The 18,198-nt window shown below is 39.1% G+C and overlaps 1 protein-coding gene across 5 annotated transcripts in view; it reads left to right on the top strand.

The window, feature by feature from the left end:
- Nucleotides 1-18,198, top strand: part of LCLAT1 (lysocardiolipin acyltransferase 1) — a 203,102-nt gene that overhangs the window by 131,833 nt on the left and 53,071 nt on the right. For all 5 annotated transcript variants that reach the window (XM_050948602.1, XM_050948603.1, XM_050948606.1 and 2 more), the window contains one exon: nucleotides 3,675-3,791. In XM_050948602.1, the coding sequence (XP_050804559.1) occupies nucleotides 3,675-3,791 (117 nt within the window). The remainder of the gene's footprint in view (nucleotides 1-3,674; nucleotides 3,792-18,198) is intronic.

Genomic DNA, 18,198 nt, shown 5'->3' with positions numbered 1-18,198 from the left:
TTCTCTCTGGGTTCTGAGAGTGACCAGACGTACAATCAGGTTTCTCTCGAATTTCCTTGATACAGGTTCTTATAGATTCAAAATAGTAAGTACTAGGTGGTAAGGTGAGTTAGGCTTATGTTTGTTTTCTTTATTTGCAAATGTGTATTTGGCTGGGAGGAGTTCAAACTTGTATTTTGCTGAAAGGATTTTAATTTGTACTTGTATACTTAGGCTGGGAGGGTATTCCCAGTGTCTATAGCTGAAAGACTCTGTAACATATTCCATCTTAAATTTACAAAGATAATTTTTACTGTTTTTCTCTCTTTTTAATTAAAAGTTTTTCCTGTGTAAGAACCTGATTGTTTTTTTATTCTGGTGTGAGACCCCAGGGGACTGGGTCTGGATCCACCAGGGAATTGGTGGGGAGAAAGGAGGGAAGGGGGAGAGAGGCTAATTTCTCTCTGTGTTAGGATTACTGTCTCTCTTGGGGAGAGAGAAGAAGGGGGGGAGGTGCATCTTCCTCTCTGTTTTAAGATTCAAGGAGTTTGAATCACAGTAATCTTCCAGGGTAACCCAGGGAGGGGAAGTCTGGGAGAGGCAACGGTGAGGGAAAGGGTTTACTTTCCTTGTGTTAAGATCCAGAGGGTCTGGGTCTTGGGGGGATCAGAGTATACCAGGCACTGGAATTCCTGGTTGGTGGCAGCGCTACAAGTACTAAGCTGATAATTGAGTTTAGAGGAATTCATGCTGGTACCCCATCTTTTGGACGCTAAGGTTCAGAGTGGGGAATTATACCATGACAAGGGTATTAAGTGTGTATTTCTTCCTTTACATGTGCTATGCATCAGTAAAAACAGTTATCCAAAATTAAATGTTCACAGTTTACATTGTTAGTACTTAGAATTGTTTTGAAGCCAAACTATGAAATACTGAATGCTCACCAACAAAAGGATGGATGGCAAAGCCTTTTGAATTTCTTTCCAGAGGAAAATATGGTAAATGCTAGGAGAGACTGTCATGCAAATCTTATTTTTGGTAAACAGATTTTTTTACTTTAAAATATTCCTAATTTTTTTAATCATAAAAGTTGTCTTTTGGCTTAGCGACCCTGAAGATGCAGTGACACCTTTCTTTTCCTGCATTTCCCTGCCTCATCTGTTACACGCTTCCCAACTTCTGCAACAGGTAAAGCAGGGGTCCTAGAGACAGCAGTCTCCTTTAATACACAAACATTACTCATTCCCAGAGCAAAGAGAATGAGGCAGAGGTCCAGTGGGAGAAGCAGTATGTGACCATGTAATTTAAGACTGTATCATAAGGCATTTGCACAGGCAACTGTAATTCTGGCACTTCCTAACTTTTGAGTGCTTGACTTGCAACCGTAATAGTGTTATTTTAACATAGCTCTTTTGGGATGTTATATGTAGATATTGTCTGCTCATCATCCTTTTCATTGACTGATCTTTTTCTAGTCTTCTAGTTTTCAAAATGCCAGGAACACAAATAGTTAAACATCAGCTAGAACCCTCAGCAACAAGTTCTGTGTCTGCCTGCAGCTCTCTGTTGTCATATGCACTCTGAATGCACTAAGCCAGGACCACTCTTGGACATCTCCTCATATCTGCCTGCAATTCCCCCTCTTATTTAGCAATATGAGAAGGATCGGATGGCTGCAACTTCCCCAACACCCGTTCATGATTCCCCTCCCACTTGGTGCAGAGACCCTCCCTAGATGAAAATGGGATCTAATTGGCTTCAGGTGCTCTAATTGGCTTCAGGTGCTCTAATTAATCTATAGCAAACTTTCTTCCTCTTACAGGGAATAAGGCTCCCTTCTAACCCTCTCCTGCTGCCCTCTGGCCATGCTGTATCACATATTTTAATGTTCCTCAGATTTCCTAGGTTTGGAAGCTTTTCTTTTAATTGTAATGTTTTTGTTAATGTATCTTTATGCATTGAAAAATTGGAAGAAAATATGTTTGGACTCTTTTGGTTGCATTAATTACTTGTTCCCTGGAGGTACTCCATAGTATGCCATAGTGGTTGCTGGGTAGTAGCTATTATTGTCTCCAAATTAGGTGGTCAGTAAGCCACTGCTCCACTCTTAATTTTTTAAGGGCAACATCCATGAAAGATTGCATTCTGTGTAGTATATAGTTCATTTTTGCTTGTTAAGTTGAAAAATTATTTCGCACATTGCTAATGCATAGTATGTTCATTAACCAAAAGGAGGTTCTCTATATAAAGTAACACACCTACCAGTGAGCAATAGAGAGAGCCTGTGGTTTAGAATAAAAAGAGGCAGACTTGGCACAAATGAGCAGAGTGCCTTACTAACACAATGATTGGGACTAATCTCTATACTCATGCCTTTGGTTTTTGTTCTACAAATGAATTAGGTAACAAAGCATGACAAAAATTAAAAGGAAAAGGAATGATCTGTACTTGATCAATTTTGCTAGCTTATTAGGTGACAACGGACTTTTCGTTAGCATTCTCAACTTTATTCTCTGTTAGCAATGGTTGATTCTAATAACTCAGTTTTCTATGTGCATTGGGTTTTGTATTGATCAGACACAGATTTTGTTCCACACCTCTGTTGCTGGACTGTCCATTTTTGAACCCCAAAGGTGTTGTTTAATAAATACATTTAATGAAATTTTTTCCTCATGTTGGTATGGGGAGATCCTAGATGTCTTTTGGCTTAGCGACCCTGAAGATGCAGTGACACCAACGGAATGCAGCAATCAAGGCCACTTTGGATGCATTAATTTGAGCCGACAGTTTGAATAATTCTCCCATACATGCCATAAAACAAATGGATTAATGTCCACTCGTCTACAGAGGTTTTCTTTTTTTTGTCTGGTTTTGGTTTGCTGAGTGGGATGTGTAGTAATTATTCCTAAAGACTTGTGCAGTTACCTTGCATACAGGAAGACTCTTGCTGCTGGACAGTGAAAATCTTTACTTCACCAGGTTTTCACCAGAACTGCTTTCAGGTGGCTTGTGAATACTGTGCTTACAATAGCAAGCCCGTATTGCTGCAGAGGGGAATTGGTTTAAAATCTAATGTACTGTATATAAGTGCAACTCAAATTTATGATTAGACTAATGACTAAAGCCTGTCAAGTTAAAAATGCATAAGCTGGCTGACAAAAGTATTGATTTAGTGCAGTTGACTAATTGCTGTTTGTCTACATTTAGAAAACGTAGCTTTTTATTTTCCAGCTGGGAATAAGGTACTTATAACAATTCTGTTTGACACAAAACATTGATGTTAAAGGTTTTCAATTCATAATAGCAAAGCTTACGCTATTACAAACTGCAGTACCTTTTGAGTTAAAATGTCATTCCAGTTTCCGGCACTTACGTAACTTGTACACTGCAATAATCATTTTATTATGTCTTTCAATATATAGCTTTGGTAAATGTGAGAGACAGGTTAATTAAGAGTACGCCAAAGAGTAAAAAGATTTTTTAAAATAATCATATAAGGAAAAAACCCTCACAAGTTGCTGTATCTCATGGTATTATGAATCTAATCAAAAGCACCTTCAGAACAGTGCTGCAGTGATGTACTCTGTGTGCTGCTGTTGTATTTGGGGCTGTTTATAATATTATGAAACTTTATAACCCCTACTAAGATTCATGTTGTTAATGTTCTTTTTTTTTTTTTTTTTTTTAATCTTTAGCCAATACCAAAGCCCGCAGTAATGAATTTGCTGAAAAGAATGGACTTCGGAAATACAAATATGTCTTGCATCCACGAACTACTGGTTTCACTTTTGTAGTAGAACGTCTAAGGGAAGGTAACATTTCTTTAGATATGTATTTACTTTTCTCTTCTGCAACTTCAAATAACTAATCTCAGGAAAACCAGACAATTGACTTTAATAAACTAACTACTCCAAAACACTATTAGAAATGCAATAGATACCCGATATGAGAAGACAACTTTCTTTTTTTCCTGCCATGATTACAGTGTTTGCAGTATAGTGAAAAGATTAAAGCAGTCTTGTGTTTATCAGATATTAATATAATTTGGAACATCCACAATGAGACAAGAAACCACTCCCTTGCTCCAAATTTTTTTTAATACTATAGGTTGGTTAATGATTCAGGGCAGGAAAATAACTTTGGAAATCCCTACGACTAACCTTAATGTCTGTACCTATACTTAATCTTGGGGGAGGATTAATATTTATTTGCATTTATAGTAGCACCTTGGGGCCCCAGTCAGTGATCATGGCTCCATTGAGCTAGACGCCGGACAAACATATAGCAAGACTGTCTCTTCTCCAAAGAGCTTATTATCGAACTATAAAATGGGACACCAAGTGATTACAATAATCAAGGGGAGTATGAAGAAACAGACTACTATGAACATCATAAGCAGTGGGTCACAACACACCATTGTTGAAATTTTAGTAGGCATCTTAGGTTTTCCCATACATTGCATGTGCTTTGTCTGACTTGTGGTAGTATGTACTTCACTGTTACATACACAGTATAAAGGTTTAATTGGAGGGGAGGGATAGCTCAGTGGTTTGAGCATTGGCCTGCTAAACCTAGGGTTGTGAGTTCAATACTTGAGGGGACCACTTAAGAATCTGGGGCAAAATCAATACTTGGTCCTGCTAGTGAGGGCAGGGGGCTGGACTCAATGATCTTTCAAGGTCCCGTCCAGTTCTGAGAGATAGGATATCTCCATTAATTTAAAAAAATTTGCTTAAAACTTCCCACAATTAAGTCTGTCTTTGCTGTATTAATGCTACTATCTTTGGATTCTTTTTCAATTAAAGCAAGATTTTTAACTTGTAATCTAGTCAATTAAAAAAAGGTTTAAAATAATTTCAGATTCTATATTTGTTCTGGAGTCACCTCCCCAATCCTTGTGGTTTTAAGTAATTTTCTTGTATTAAAAATATGTTTTTCTCTCATGTTGCTGTGTAAAAAACATGTACAAACAGGGCAACTGATTATAAAGGGAAAACACTAAAAGTAATTTTATACAAAGTTCTGTCAGATGTACAAAGTTGGAGAAAAAACCTGAAAAAACTAGTTTTTCTTCCGATATTTCAAATACTGTAATTTTAAGTGTTACTTGTTTCTGTAGGAGGCATATTTTCAGACAAATGAAATGTTAAATTCAAATGTCCCTCTAAACTCGCTATTAACATTAAAGTTTCTGTGTATCTGTAGGTACGTCTACACAGCCACACTGCTTATTTTAGCTCAGAGCTAGCATGTGAAGTGTGGCTGTGACAGCACTGGTGATGGCTATGGGTAGCCAACCAGGTGCAATCTTATCTGAGAACGCTAGGTGCGTACTCGGATGGCTGGCCCAAGCTGCTGCCCTTCCTGCTGTGGCACACTGCTATTTTTAGCACATTGACTAGATCAGAGCTAGTGTATGTATGTCTATCCAAGATGAGAATTATACCTCTGAGCTGCAGTGTAGATGGACCGTGGGGGAGTAATAGGGGGGAGACCATTAGGTAGCCTAGCTTAATACTTCCCATTATAAAACCTTTATTTTCAGTTGTATAGAGTTGTGAAGAAAATTAAGACCCCTATCATTAAGGTGCTATCCCTCTCTTCCCTTTTTCCACACGATTGTAATGGTTAGCCCTTACAATAACCCCAGAAATAGACTTGCATCTTCATTGTTGCTTGTGATTGCAGACTGAAGGATGGCATGCGATTTTAAGTTGGGGAGGTGGTGATGGAAACTTAAACATCATGTTTGTTTTTGAAAATATTCTTGCGCCTGTATGACAACCTTAATGCCCCATGGTTTTCCTGTGGACAAATTTTGGCTCATGGCAGTTTTCCATTCCTCAGGCTGAAATGCCTTCACTTCAAGCCTAAGTACATTATTTAGTTCCAAAATAGGTCAGTGAAGAGGGGGAGAAATGCCATGAGGTTTAATTGCCTTTTTAACTTTGACAAAAATAAATGTAATTTGGCAAGAACCCTGATTAATATGCATTGCAAGCCATATTATGAATGAATTACCTGTTACGTTATTAAAATAGCTGTTTGTGACCCATAAAAGTACTTGAAGAAGAAGCTGAAATAATAACCTTCAGGAAAAAGTTACTCACATCTCTTTGCATGAGTTTTGGGCTTAATGTGAGGTTTTCCTGAGTTTTATAACAGGAGGCAGCTTACTGACGCTAATTATTAGCACTTTCTGTGCTCCCCCTAAATCATATGTATGCACTTCTTCCAGCATGGACTTAACTTTCAAACTCTCCTAGTTTCCGCATCTCTCTTTTATGTGGCCACAACTTACATCTGCTTTGCCTTATGTGCTCCCTGTGTGAAACTGCTGCTAGTGTGGTTTCTGACCCCTTGCTGAGATTATGGGAACTAGGCAAATCCGACCTAACCTTTCCTAGCTGCACCAAAAATAGGCTGGCAAGTAGGATTATTCTGGCAGGGCAGCTTCCCCTCTGAGCCTGAATGCATCACCTTTGTTGCGTATCTCAGCTCTTTTATAGCTACTGGAAGTGACCCCGAGCTCACTCTCAGACCCAACCCCTCATACAACCTGAAGATTGCAGCTAATTTTTGTCCTGATCAAATTCCAATAGGAGGGAGACATCTTGTCATCCCAGTTCTAACAGGTTACATTACTGTTTTTCTCAAGCAGCATTAATTCCATTCCTGTAAGCTTAAGTGTACCCTAGAGTAAATATAGACAATTAAAGTGCATTAGATGCATAATTAGTGATATCTGATAAAGTGGTGACTGCAATTCCTGCTGCTTTTGAAGCATGAGGAGGACTTAAATTTAATTCTGAATTGATTCTTGGAGAAGCGTTTTCAGTTTTCTGCTTCTACTCTACAGTAATTGTAAGCAGAATGATATAGTACAGCTTTAGTCATTATTTTTCTCTGCATCTTAAAAGAAAATGCAGTTGCAAACTTAGGAAACTGAAGGAATGCTGAGAATATATGTCCTATACATAGGTGCTGGAACTAGGGGTGCTGCCGCACCCCCCAGCTTGAAGTGGTTTCCATCATACACAGGGTTTACAGTTTGTTTCAATGGCTCTCAGCACCCCGACTGTACAGATTGTTCCAGCACCTCTGGTTCTGTATGCTGTTAGTTTTAACTTTACATGGTATAGTGACTGTCAGATGAAGGCATGGGGGATGAATGAGGTGGCAGCAGAAAGCTGTATGAGAAATAAATAGTTGGAAAAGAGAAGTGTGGAGTACAGCTAGAATTTATGTACTTTTAATATTCAAATAAAGATACTTCTGACCTTCAAATAAAGAAAAATCATCTGTATCCTGATAGTAGTAACTGTGTTCTTGATGATATCTGAGTCTCAGCAATAGCTAATGCAGCTTTGTTGTAGCTTGCACTAATCTTTGTTGATGAATAGCACTAAGCTATCATTTTAACTTTTCTTCCCAACAGGCCATATCTGGGAATTGATTTTGCAAGATAGAGTGAGTTCTGGACCCCATCTAGCAAAGCACTTAAGCATATAGTTAAACTTAAGCATGTAAATCATCCCATTGACTGTTCATGTCCTTAAAGCACATGCTTGAGCATTTCACTATATAGGGGCCAGAGTGCTTGGTACTGTGAAGAATCCTTGTTGAGCGGACTAACCTCTGAAATACTGTCTGATATACGAAAAACATAGTGGCTTTCATTTGGTTTGCCATAAGCAGAAAGCTATATCAAAAAGAAAAGGAACGTGATTTTTTTTTCTAAGTTAACACATTCAATAAGCTGGACCAATGGGCTTTCCTCTGCTGTTTTGAATTTTCTAGGCAAAATGACTAATCATCGCTTCCAAGATTTTTTTTCATTGTAAATGGGTCAAGTATGTTGATGCAGCAGCCTTATTATTTTACTTCAAGGGACACTGCCAGGTTTGATATTTCTAAGAAGTCTGTCTCATGAGTTCTGAATTGGGTTAAACATGGGAGTTTAAAATTACAGATTTCCATTTTAGTAATTCAAGATGTTCCTAACAGAGGAAAAATATTTTTTTTAAACACAAACGATACTATTTTTCATCTTGTAAGTACTGTTCGCTTTTTGTAATTCACTTGACTTGCATAGTGAAAAAGAGTCAGATTTACTTTTCACTTTAGGATTCTTGCACAAACAGTGCTGAGTATTTGTCTTATTTAAATCCAGCTAAAACTCTTTATACTGTATTATTCAATAAAATAATAAAATGAAGATATTTCTATTTGTTTTTGTAAAATATTTTTAATCAAAACTAAATTTTGAGCCTAAAATACATCACAGACAAAATGCTGAGGTGGGAATTTGAAAATCCTAAGAGTTGATCTATATCTGCTCCTGTTGAAAGCAATGGGAGTTTTACCGTTGATTGCAGTAAGAGCAGAATTAGGCTAATGCTAAGTGTTTTTGAAAATTCCACCTCAGAGCACGTTTTGTGCTTGTGAGTGAGAGTCAGAAAAGAAGCTCCTAATAGGAATCATAATTAAGTCTGAGTGGTAGCCATGTTAGTCTGTATCAGCAAAAAGAAAAATCCACTTCATCGGATGTATGTATTGGAAAATACAGTAGGAAGATGTATGTATATATATACACACACATAGAGAACATGAAAAAATGGATGTAGCCATACCAACTATAATGAGAGTAATCAGTTTAGGTGAGCTATTGTCAGCAGGAGAAAAAAAAAAACGTTTGTAGTGATAATCAGGATGGCCCATTTCCAGCAATTGACAAGAATGTGTAACTGATTTTTCCTTGTAAGCCACAGTTTTGGGTACCTTCTAAATTGATCCCAAAATTCCTTATTGCTAAGAAGTTTTGAATGGGTGGTCTATCTGAAGAATATTTTGGTAGAACTTGGATTGAGTCAGACAAATTTCTCTCTCAAATATGGATTCTGAAAATGAGATGTGCAGGAATTCATTCTCTTTTTTATTTTAAGTCCTTTATTGACTTACTGACTGATACTGGTTTTGTTTTATTATTGCATTTTCCAAGATCTAGTTTGTGGGATCACTTCTGAAAAGGTCAAAGTTTACTTTTGATTACAAGTTATTGGGTACTGCTGGGTTTTTTTATAAAGCTTATCTAAAGCCAAATCACATTGAAATCTCAGTTAGTTAAAATGCTCAATTTCAAGGAGATTGAAAGTCCATAATAGTTGATTCTGACTTCTATGTTGTCTAGTTTCATTGAATTACATGTAGTATTTTGACATAACATCTATAATTATTGTAAAATAGTCTGTCAAATGAGTGTTCACAAATGTTTTCTTAAAACCGCCAAATGGTTTTGAAATACTTTCTTCTGAAAACTCAGGAAATTCCCAGATACAGTTTAAGATATAGTTAAGGTTGTAAATAAATATTATGTGAAAATATCATTAGAAATAATTATTAAAACTTTGAATAGATAGTTTATAATTATTTTTACAAACAACTTTAATTGACAGTGCTCATCTTCTGTTTATCCCTCACACCCAACACTTGTTCCTCAACCACATTTCAACACCACAGAGCCTCAGTTATCATACATTAAATACAGTAAAGTATAAAGATTCATAGCTGATGGGATTACCTCAGGATTTCCTCTTCAAATTTTAACTCTGGTTCATACTAAAACTAACATGAACATGCTGCAGATAAGATCTTCCAACAGCCAGAAAAACAAGAGATCTAATTTAACATGTGCCTTCCTCCACTTCACTTGCATGTTGACAGCAAGAAACATCAACATCTCACCTATCTCTCTACAATCAGTCCAAAAACAAAAGTATTTTTTTGTCTGAAAATGAGTAGATCTTATATACATACACACTCATCTGTTCAGAAATGAAAGTCGGTATCTTCTGGTATCTTTGCCTGAGCAGTAATTGAATTGCCTTTCAGTGATAGCACTGAATACCCACATATGAAGAAAAGTATTCTTTTCTTGGCTATATATTTGGATATTTATATGCAGATGATGATACCTGTCTGCGTACAGTGTTAGACTCCAGTGGAGCAGTTTGTTGGCAATTTTGTAGATTCCTACAGCACTTCAGAGATTCTTTCTGGAAACTATTCCACAAACTCCACCAGCGTAAGCACATTTATACACTTAATGTTGGCACCAAATATTAGTGCACAATATTATGTACTTGTGTAGTATCTTTCGGTATGTCCACAAAGCAATGAAAAACCCATGACTGGCCCATGCCAGCTGCCTTGGGCTCGCATGGCTCAGGCTAAGGGGCTGATTAATTGCAGTGTAAACGTTTAGGCTCAGGCTGCAGCCCAAGCTCTGACACCCTCCCACCCCACAGGTTCCTAGAGCCTGGGCTGCAGCCTGAGACTAAATGTCTACACCGTAATTAAACAGACCCTTAGCTTGAGACGAGTCAGCTAGCACAGGCCAGCCATGGGTTTTTAGTTGCATTGTAGACATACCCTTTGAGCCAAGACCTAAAAACACTTCATACACCGCTACCTCAATATAACGCCACCTGATATAACGCAAATTTGGATATAACGTGCACTGTGATGGATCAAAGCAAGTTCAATATAACACGGTTTCACCTATAATGCGGTACAAAATTTTGGCTCCCAAGGACAGCATTATGTCGAGGCTGAGGTGTATAGACTTATCCGTAAATAAATCTTACAACATTATCCAGGACAGGTAATTGTTGTTAATAATCCTAGTTCATACAATTCTGTTACTGTTTACCTCCTCTGGTGAGATCTAGAATGCTCAACCAACTTGACAGCATATGTATAGAAGTGGAACCTGATTGGCACTGCCTTCATATTTTTGTGCTGTGCCACAGTTATGGTCAGCAGAGTCACTCAAGCAGGAACCCCTTTGTAAAAGAAGGAACTACAGAAGGGTGTTCTGAATCTCAGCTTTGAAATTCCTTAACAGGACCTTCATGTCCTGTAACAGCCAAAATATTCTGACCTTTAGAATATGGTGCCGAGCCTGTTTTCTTATTCAGGTTTTTGAAGAGAGCTGAGCATAAGGGATGTTATTGTGGGTGTGATGGTGTATTAATGGGGAATATTAACTGGATAGTGCTAGATAGCCATCTTCTGATTATGAAAAAGCTTCTCATCTTTGTTTCAATATTATGTCAAAGGCACCTAGAACCTAGGATGCATGCTATTTAAAACAAAATCTGAGTGCATTTTTCTCTTAGTTTGTTAGTTTTGAAAGGAAAACTGTTACACTTTTGGATTTCATAGCCGTAATAGAGAGATTTCTGTATATGTCAGATGAAAATGTTGAGAATGTATACAACATTAAATATCTTCCTATTTTTGATAAATATCCAAGGTTAATTTCCTCTCCAAGTAAGTATTGGATGAAGCACAGAAAACTTCATACCAAAGGAGAAGTCAGTGTTTGCTTATTGAACAACATCTTGTGAGGTGCTGAAATCCAATAATTACAGCAGGCAGTTTGCAAGATTATGCTCATTTTTACTTCTGGGGAAATTAAGGCACAGAAGGTGTGACCAGATCAATGCTCCCATCAAGTCAAGGTTGGGAATTATGGAGAGAAAGTGGCATTGTTTAGTGAAAACTAGGTCATTTTTATAATAAACAGAGTACTGACTCCTGAGGTGATGATCTGACCCCATTGAAGTCAATAGCAAAACTCCCATTTACTTCAGTGAGGCTAGGATTTTAGGACATTCAGTGTCCCGTGCTAACCGCTAGATATGTGTATGTGCAGCAGACTTGCTCAGTATGAGCTCTGGCCCGCTCATGGGAACCAGTCAGTTTTTGTGGGAACTGAAATGAGTCTGTTTTGAAAATAAGAACATGCAAATGGATGCATGGGAATTTTTTAGGTCCCCTGTCTGCTAGATCCAGCTTCAAGTAGAATTTTTCATGCATCCAGCAGGGTTGCAGTACTGAGCAAAATTTCCCCTGCAGTGACTCCCAACGACTGGCCCTGAAGTCAGTGAAACTCTCCTCCTCCTCTTCTATATACAACACTCCCTGTGATGGTACCCATCCAGCGTTGTACCACTAAGGACAACAGTGGGGGCAGATGCTGAAAAGTTTGAGAACTATTAGTGTACCCCATACAAATATTGCTCTTAGCAAATACTCTTTTATAATTTTCAAGTAGAAAGAATGGTGTTAGAGCTGTAGTGTATGTCATCATAATTGGATTGTTGCATATTTAAGTGCTGGAACAGGGGCTGTAAACGGTATTGCCTTAGATCAGATTTGTTTACCTGCCGCATCCGCAGGTTCGGCTGATGATGGCTCCCACTGGCCACAGTTTGCTGCTCTAGGCCAATGTGGGCTGCGAGAGGCAGTGCGGGCTGAGGGATGTGCTGGCCGCTGCCCCCATTGGCCTGGAGCGACGAACCGCGGCCAGTGGAAGCCGCCATTGGCCGAGCCTGCAGGCATGGCAGGTAAACAAACCAGCCTGACCCACCAGGGTGCTTACCCTGCGTGCCACGTGCCAAAGGTTGCCACTCTCTGCCTTAGATATATAAATAATCTGCATGCAAATTGGAATGTGCATGCCTTGTTATGTCTTTTGTTATTAGTAGAAGACTAATAACAGATTAGTTCATTAAAAAAAAACAGGGACCTTGTTTTAAAAAATCATTTTATCACTGAGCATGTCCATGAAATTCAATAAAGCAGAAAATACAAAGCAGACTTTTGTGCTTTATTACAAACACTGAAAATTGTCTGAATAATCTCAAGTACGGGAGGATTTAGCTTTCCAGATTTGTCTGTTAATTGTGGATGATAGTTTTCATGTCTTTCTAACAACTATGTTGAATGTTACCGACTGCTTATTTTGCATTTGGTGCCACTAGTTGTAAATTGGATTGCCTTGGCCTTTAACACAAGAAGTACATGACAGTACAGAAATGAAGTCATGAAGCTGTAGTGTCGGTAGTTCCGCCTCTAAAGATAAGAATAGCCACGCGGAGTTGGAATAGTGATCCATCTAGCCCAGTTTTTTGTCCTGACATTAGTCAGTACCTACTGTTTCAGAGGAAACTATCACAGAGTGACACTGCCCTTTGAGAGGGATCAAGGCCAGTGCACCTGTGCTGAATCCTTGGACCAGATTAGGTTTTAAAAGAGGGCCCCTGGGCCTGGTGGAGAGAGGAGACCCAGTGAGAGAGGTCCAGGGAGTCAAAGCTAGGAAGCTGTAGGAGGCAAGAGCAGCAGTACAGCAAGGTCTCCTGGGAGAGGTGGCAGTGAGAACATGAGAAGTACTGTTCTGAGGAAAAGCCCTGACTGCCGGTGCTCAGAGAACAGGATGCAGTAGCAGGACTGCCAGACTCCTGGGGAGGGGAGACAGTGAGAGCTTGATAGGTAAAGGAAAAACATTCCAGGAGCTATTTTTTTGTTTGGATGATAAAACTGACTAAAAGAACGTGTGAGTGTGACAGTAGATCCTTTACAAGATGGGGAGAAGCCCTGTTTCATTACTCTGCTGTAGGCAGTTAAGGGATAACCTATCCACTGGAAAATCTCTCTCCAACCCCCAATCATTAGAAGTTGATGTATGCCCTGAAGCATGAGTTTATATCTTTCAAAATTCTTGGTTTGTTTTTGTTTAGTTTTACTGTTATAACTCTGGGTATACTTGTAATCTATATAGATGTCTAAACCTTTTAGGAATCCAGAAAATCTCTTAGTCTCAATTATATATTGTGTGGAAAAGGTGTTTCTTTTTAGCAGCTTTGAATTTGACACTTCGTTAAATTTCCTGGAATATGCTCTTGTTGTATTATGAGAGGGTAATTAGAAGTTTCTAAACTACCTCTTCTTTACTGTCCTTTAATTTGTATAGTTTTATCCTGTTCACTCCTATCTGCTTCCTTTCTAAGGCAAACAGTCCCAGTCTTTTCACACGTGCTTCATAGGAGTTTCCCCATCTCCCTGATCATTCTCTTCACTGGTCTCTGAACTGCTTTTATTTCTACTGAATTATTTTTGTGAGCTGAACACAGTACTCCATTTGAGGGTGTAATATTGATTGATACGACTTAATGTTGTCAGTTATATTTGCAGAGTATGACAGAAGCCCTTTTCACATTTCTCCTTGTTGCACACACATTTTAGATGCTCATTAGAAACTTTGTAGAATCAATCAAAACAAATCTCCTGAAGCAACGCTCTTGGAATTCCTTTATATATGAATCCCAGCTTGTGACTAGCTGAAACGCCATGTGGCAAATCAGTTTCTGTTTACCTCTTCTCAGGTTATTAATAATGACCATGGTCTCCATTTAAAAATAAAATCAGCATTTGCCAGAAGTTACCACATTGTGGTATTTGAGACTATGTATTCAGAACAAACACTATATATGATAACTGTGTTGTAATGTTGACTTTTCAGTTGCTTCATCTGAAGGTCTGGAACAACATTGCTAGTCAAGTCACATGTAAAAGTGGGCTGCTTGGCTGGCTACAGCTGAGGTCAGGAAAATTGATTAATATCTTACAAAGTGAAAAGATTTTTCCTCTGTATCTCCAACTTCATCTCCTCTTCAAAACATTAACAAAAATTATTATGGCAGTATATGCTGTTAGGAGAGTTGGGCCTGATCAATTGAATGGGAATGAATGTAACAACTTATGCATTCTTGTTTAACTTTGGTCAGCATTTATCTCTTGTGTTAATTCAACTTGATATTCACCTCAGTATAGCTCATCTGATTCAAAGATTGATTCTGTCTGTAAGTTTTTCAATAGTAGCCATCACAACAGTATAGCAAGAAGTGCAGTAGTATCTTTAAAATAAACAAATACATACCTTGGCTTTCAGCACTCCATTTGTTTAATAAGTTGCAGAACGTCAGTCTTTTTTGTGAGTTTATTCACAGCAATACATTGTTGGCTGACTCTATCCTAATGAAGTTCGCTAGCATTTACTCAAATTAGTCTTAAGGAGACTTTTTGACAAACAGAGTAGCTACTTGCTGCCAGGAAAGACAATAGCTGAATCTTTTGCACAGTTCAGTTTTATTCATTATTCTCCTTAGCAGGCAGCTGCTGTTCTACCATTTGCAGATAGGTGGTGCTGGGTGCAATGACTGATTGAATTATTGCTGGAGTTGAGATTATTTCAGCTAAATGGAATAAGAATCATAGACTATCAGGGTTGGAAGGGACCTCAGGACGTCATCTAGTCCAACCCCCTGCTCAAAGCAGGACCAATTCCCAACTAAATCATCCCAGCCAGGGCTTTGTCAAGCCTGACCTTAAAAACCTCTAAAGAAGGAGATTCCACCACCTCCCTAGGTAACCCATTCCAGTGCTTCACCACCCTCCTAGTGAAAAAGTTTTTCCTAATATCCAACCTAAACCTCCCCCACTGCAACTTGAGACCATTACTCCTTGTTCTGTCATCTGCTACCACTGAGAAAAGTCTAGATCTATCCTCTTTGGAACCCCCTTTCAGTACTTGAAAGCAGCTATCAAATCCCCCCTCATTCTTCTCTTCTGCAGACTAAACAATCCCAGTTCCCTCGACCTCTCCTCATAAGTCATGTGCTCCAGCCCCCTAATCATTTTTGTTGGCCTCTGCTGGACTCTTTCCAAGTTTTCCACATCCTTCCTGTAGTGTGAGGCCCAAAACTGGACACAGTACTCCAGATGAGGCCTCACCAATGTCGAATAGAGGGAAATGATTATGTCCCTCAATCTGCTGGCAATGCCCCTACTTATACAGCCCAAAATGCCGTTAGCCTTCTTGGCAACAAGGGCACACTGTCGACTCATATCCAGCTTCTTGTCCACTGTAACCCTTAGATTCTTTTCTGCAGAACTGCTGCCTAGATATTCAGTCCCCCTAGTCTGTAGCAGTGCCTGGGATTCTTCCGTCCTAAGTGGAGGACTCTGCGCTTGTTGAACCTCATCAAGTTTCTTTTGGCCCAATCTTCTAATTTGTCTAGGTCCCTCTGTATACTCTCCCTACTCTCCAGCATATCTACCACTCCTCTCAGTTTAGTGTCCTCTGCAAACTTGCTGAGAGTGCAGTCCACACCATCCTCCAGATCATTAATGGAGATATTGAACAAAACCGGCCCGAGGACCGACCCTTGGGGCATTCTGCTTGATACTGGCTGCCAACTAGACATGGAGCCATTGTTCACTGCCCGCTGAGCCCGACAATCTAGCCAGCTTTCTATCCATCTTATAGTCCATTCATCTAGCCCATACTACTTTAACTTGCCAGCAAGAATACTGTGGGAAACCGTATTAAAAGCTTTGCTAAAGTCAAGGAATAACACATCCACTGCTTTCCCTTCATCCATATACCTAGTTTTCTCCTCATAGAAGGCAATTAGGTTAGTCAGGCATGACTTACCCTTGGTGAATCCATGCTGACTGTTCCTGATCACCTTCCTCTCCTCTAAGTGCTTCAGGATTGATTCCTTGAAGACCTGCTGCATGATTTTTCCAGGGACTGAGGTGAGGCTGACTGACCTGTAGTTCCCCAGATCCTCCTCATTCCCTTTTTTAAAGATGGGCACTACATTAGCCTTTTTCCAGTCATCCAGGACACCCCGCCACTTTCCTTGACTTTCTTCTTGTTGCTAACAGACCTGAAGAAACCCTTCTTGTTACTCTTAACATCTCTTGCTAGCTGGAATCTACAACTGTGATTTGGCAGTCCTGATTTCACTCCTGCATGTCTGAGCAATATTTTTATACTCCCCCTGGCTCCCCCGTCATTTGTCCAATCTTCCACTTCTTGTAAGCTTCTTTTTTGCATTTAAGATCAGCAAGGATTTCACTGTTAAGCCAAGCTGGTTGCCTGCCATATTTACTATTCTTTCAACACATTGGGATGGTTTGTTCCTGCAACCTCATAAGGATTCTTTAAAATACAGCCAGCTGTCCTGGACTCCTTTGCCCCCTATGTTATTCTCCCAGGGGATCGCGCCCATTAGTTCCCTGAGGGAGTCTAAGTCTGCTTTTCTGAAGTCCAGGGTCTGTATACTGCTGCTCTCCTTTCTTCCTTTTGTCAGGATCCTGAACTCAACCATCTCATGATCACTAGCTCCCAGGTTCCCATCCACTTTTGCTTCTCCTACTAATTCTTCCTGGTTTGTGAACAGCAGGTCAAGAAGAGCTTTGCCCCTAGTTGGATAGTGCTGTGGTAGAGAGGATATATTTCCCCTGGCATCACCAGAAGATCTGCCAAGACTTCCCTTGTTTTGAACTTTGCTCATTTTTAAGGCAGAACAATTGATTCAACAGCAGCTCACAAGTAGAAAGGAGGCTCAATGCACTTTCCCAATACTAAAGACTATTGTAAGTTTCAATTGGAATAAGGTGCTTACAGATCAATAGTGGCTTGTAGAAGCTAATCATGCTCATTCTTAATGATGAGAACCACTATGTTCTCAAATTGTTCCATAGACCATTGATGTGCTGGAGACCAGGCTATTCCTAGATGCTGTCTGTTGTCATTTTCAGCTGCTAGATTGCATTCAGACGACTACAAGTATATTGCATGCTTCTACTGATATCACTTTTTCATGTAAATAATGGTTGCAAAGATGTTATGTAACCGTGAATGTGAAGGAAATGGGATAATGTTTCATTTAAAATGAGGTTCACAGTATGAAAAAGTTTGAGCCCTTGGGCTATGAATATTTTCCCCAAAATCTATATCCAAGTGAGTGTACTAAAATGAATTTCTTAAGAATCTTCTCTACAGCAACATTTGTCTTAAATATCATTGTTTTAGTGGTTTGTTTTTTCTATCCTTCCTTTACTCCCAATGCACACAGAAATTAGCCTAGTGCTATACTTTTCGGAACTGACTCACCTCCTTGAGTTTGACAATCCATTTGCAGAGCTCTACTGCAGAGATGTTGAGAGCAATGGCTCATTCATGTTGCCTGGACGTTGCTATGGGCACTGGAATTGAAAAGCCAAAAATATAGATGGCAGGGAATCTTGGGAAAAGGTTACAGCGAAGTATAAACTTTTTAAAAATAGATTTTTATCAAAACACAAACTTCTACATAAATTCAACTCTTTACCTAGTTCACCACCTCAGATTGTATCTGAAATATTGTCATCCTTCTGACTTCATTTTACCAACTTTTTTCTAAACTGTTGATAACTTCTTAGGGTGCTGAAGCACAATAAGAAAAATAAGGCCTTTGCTCAGAGTATTCTCAACAAACACTAAGTCTGAGACCAGTTTTCCATACTGTATATTGCATCAGC

This window comes from Gopherus flavomarginatus, chromosome 4 (assembly GCF_025201925.1).
Source record: "Gopherus flavomarginatus isolate rGopFla2 chromosome 4, rGopFla2.mat.asm, whole genome shotgun sequence".
Classification (NCBI taxonomy): domain Eukaryota; kingdom Metazoa; phylum Chordata; order Testudines; family Testudinidae; genus Gopherus; species Gopherus flavomarginatus.
Note: the sequence above shows the minus strand (reverse complement) of the source record. Positions and strands in the feature narration are given on the sequence as shown.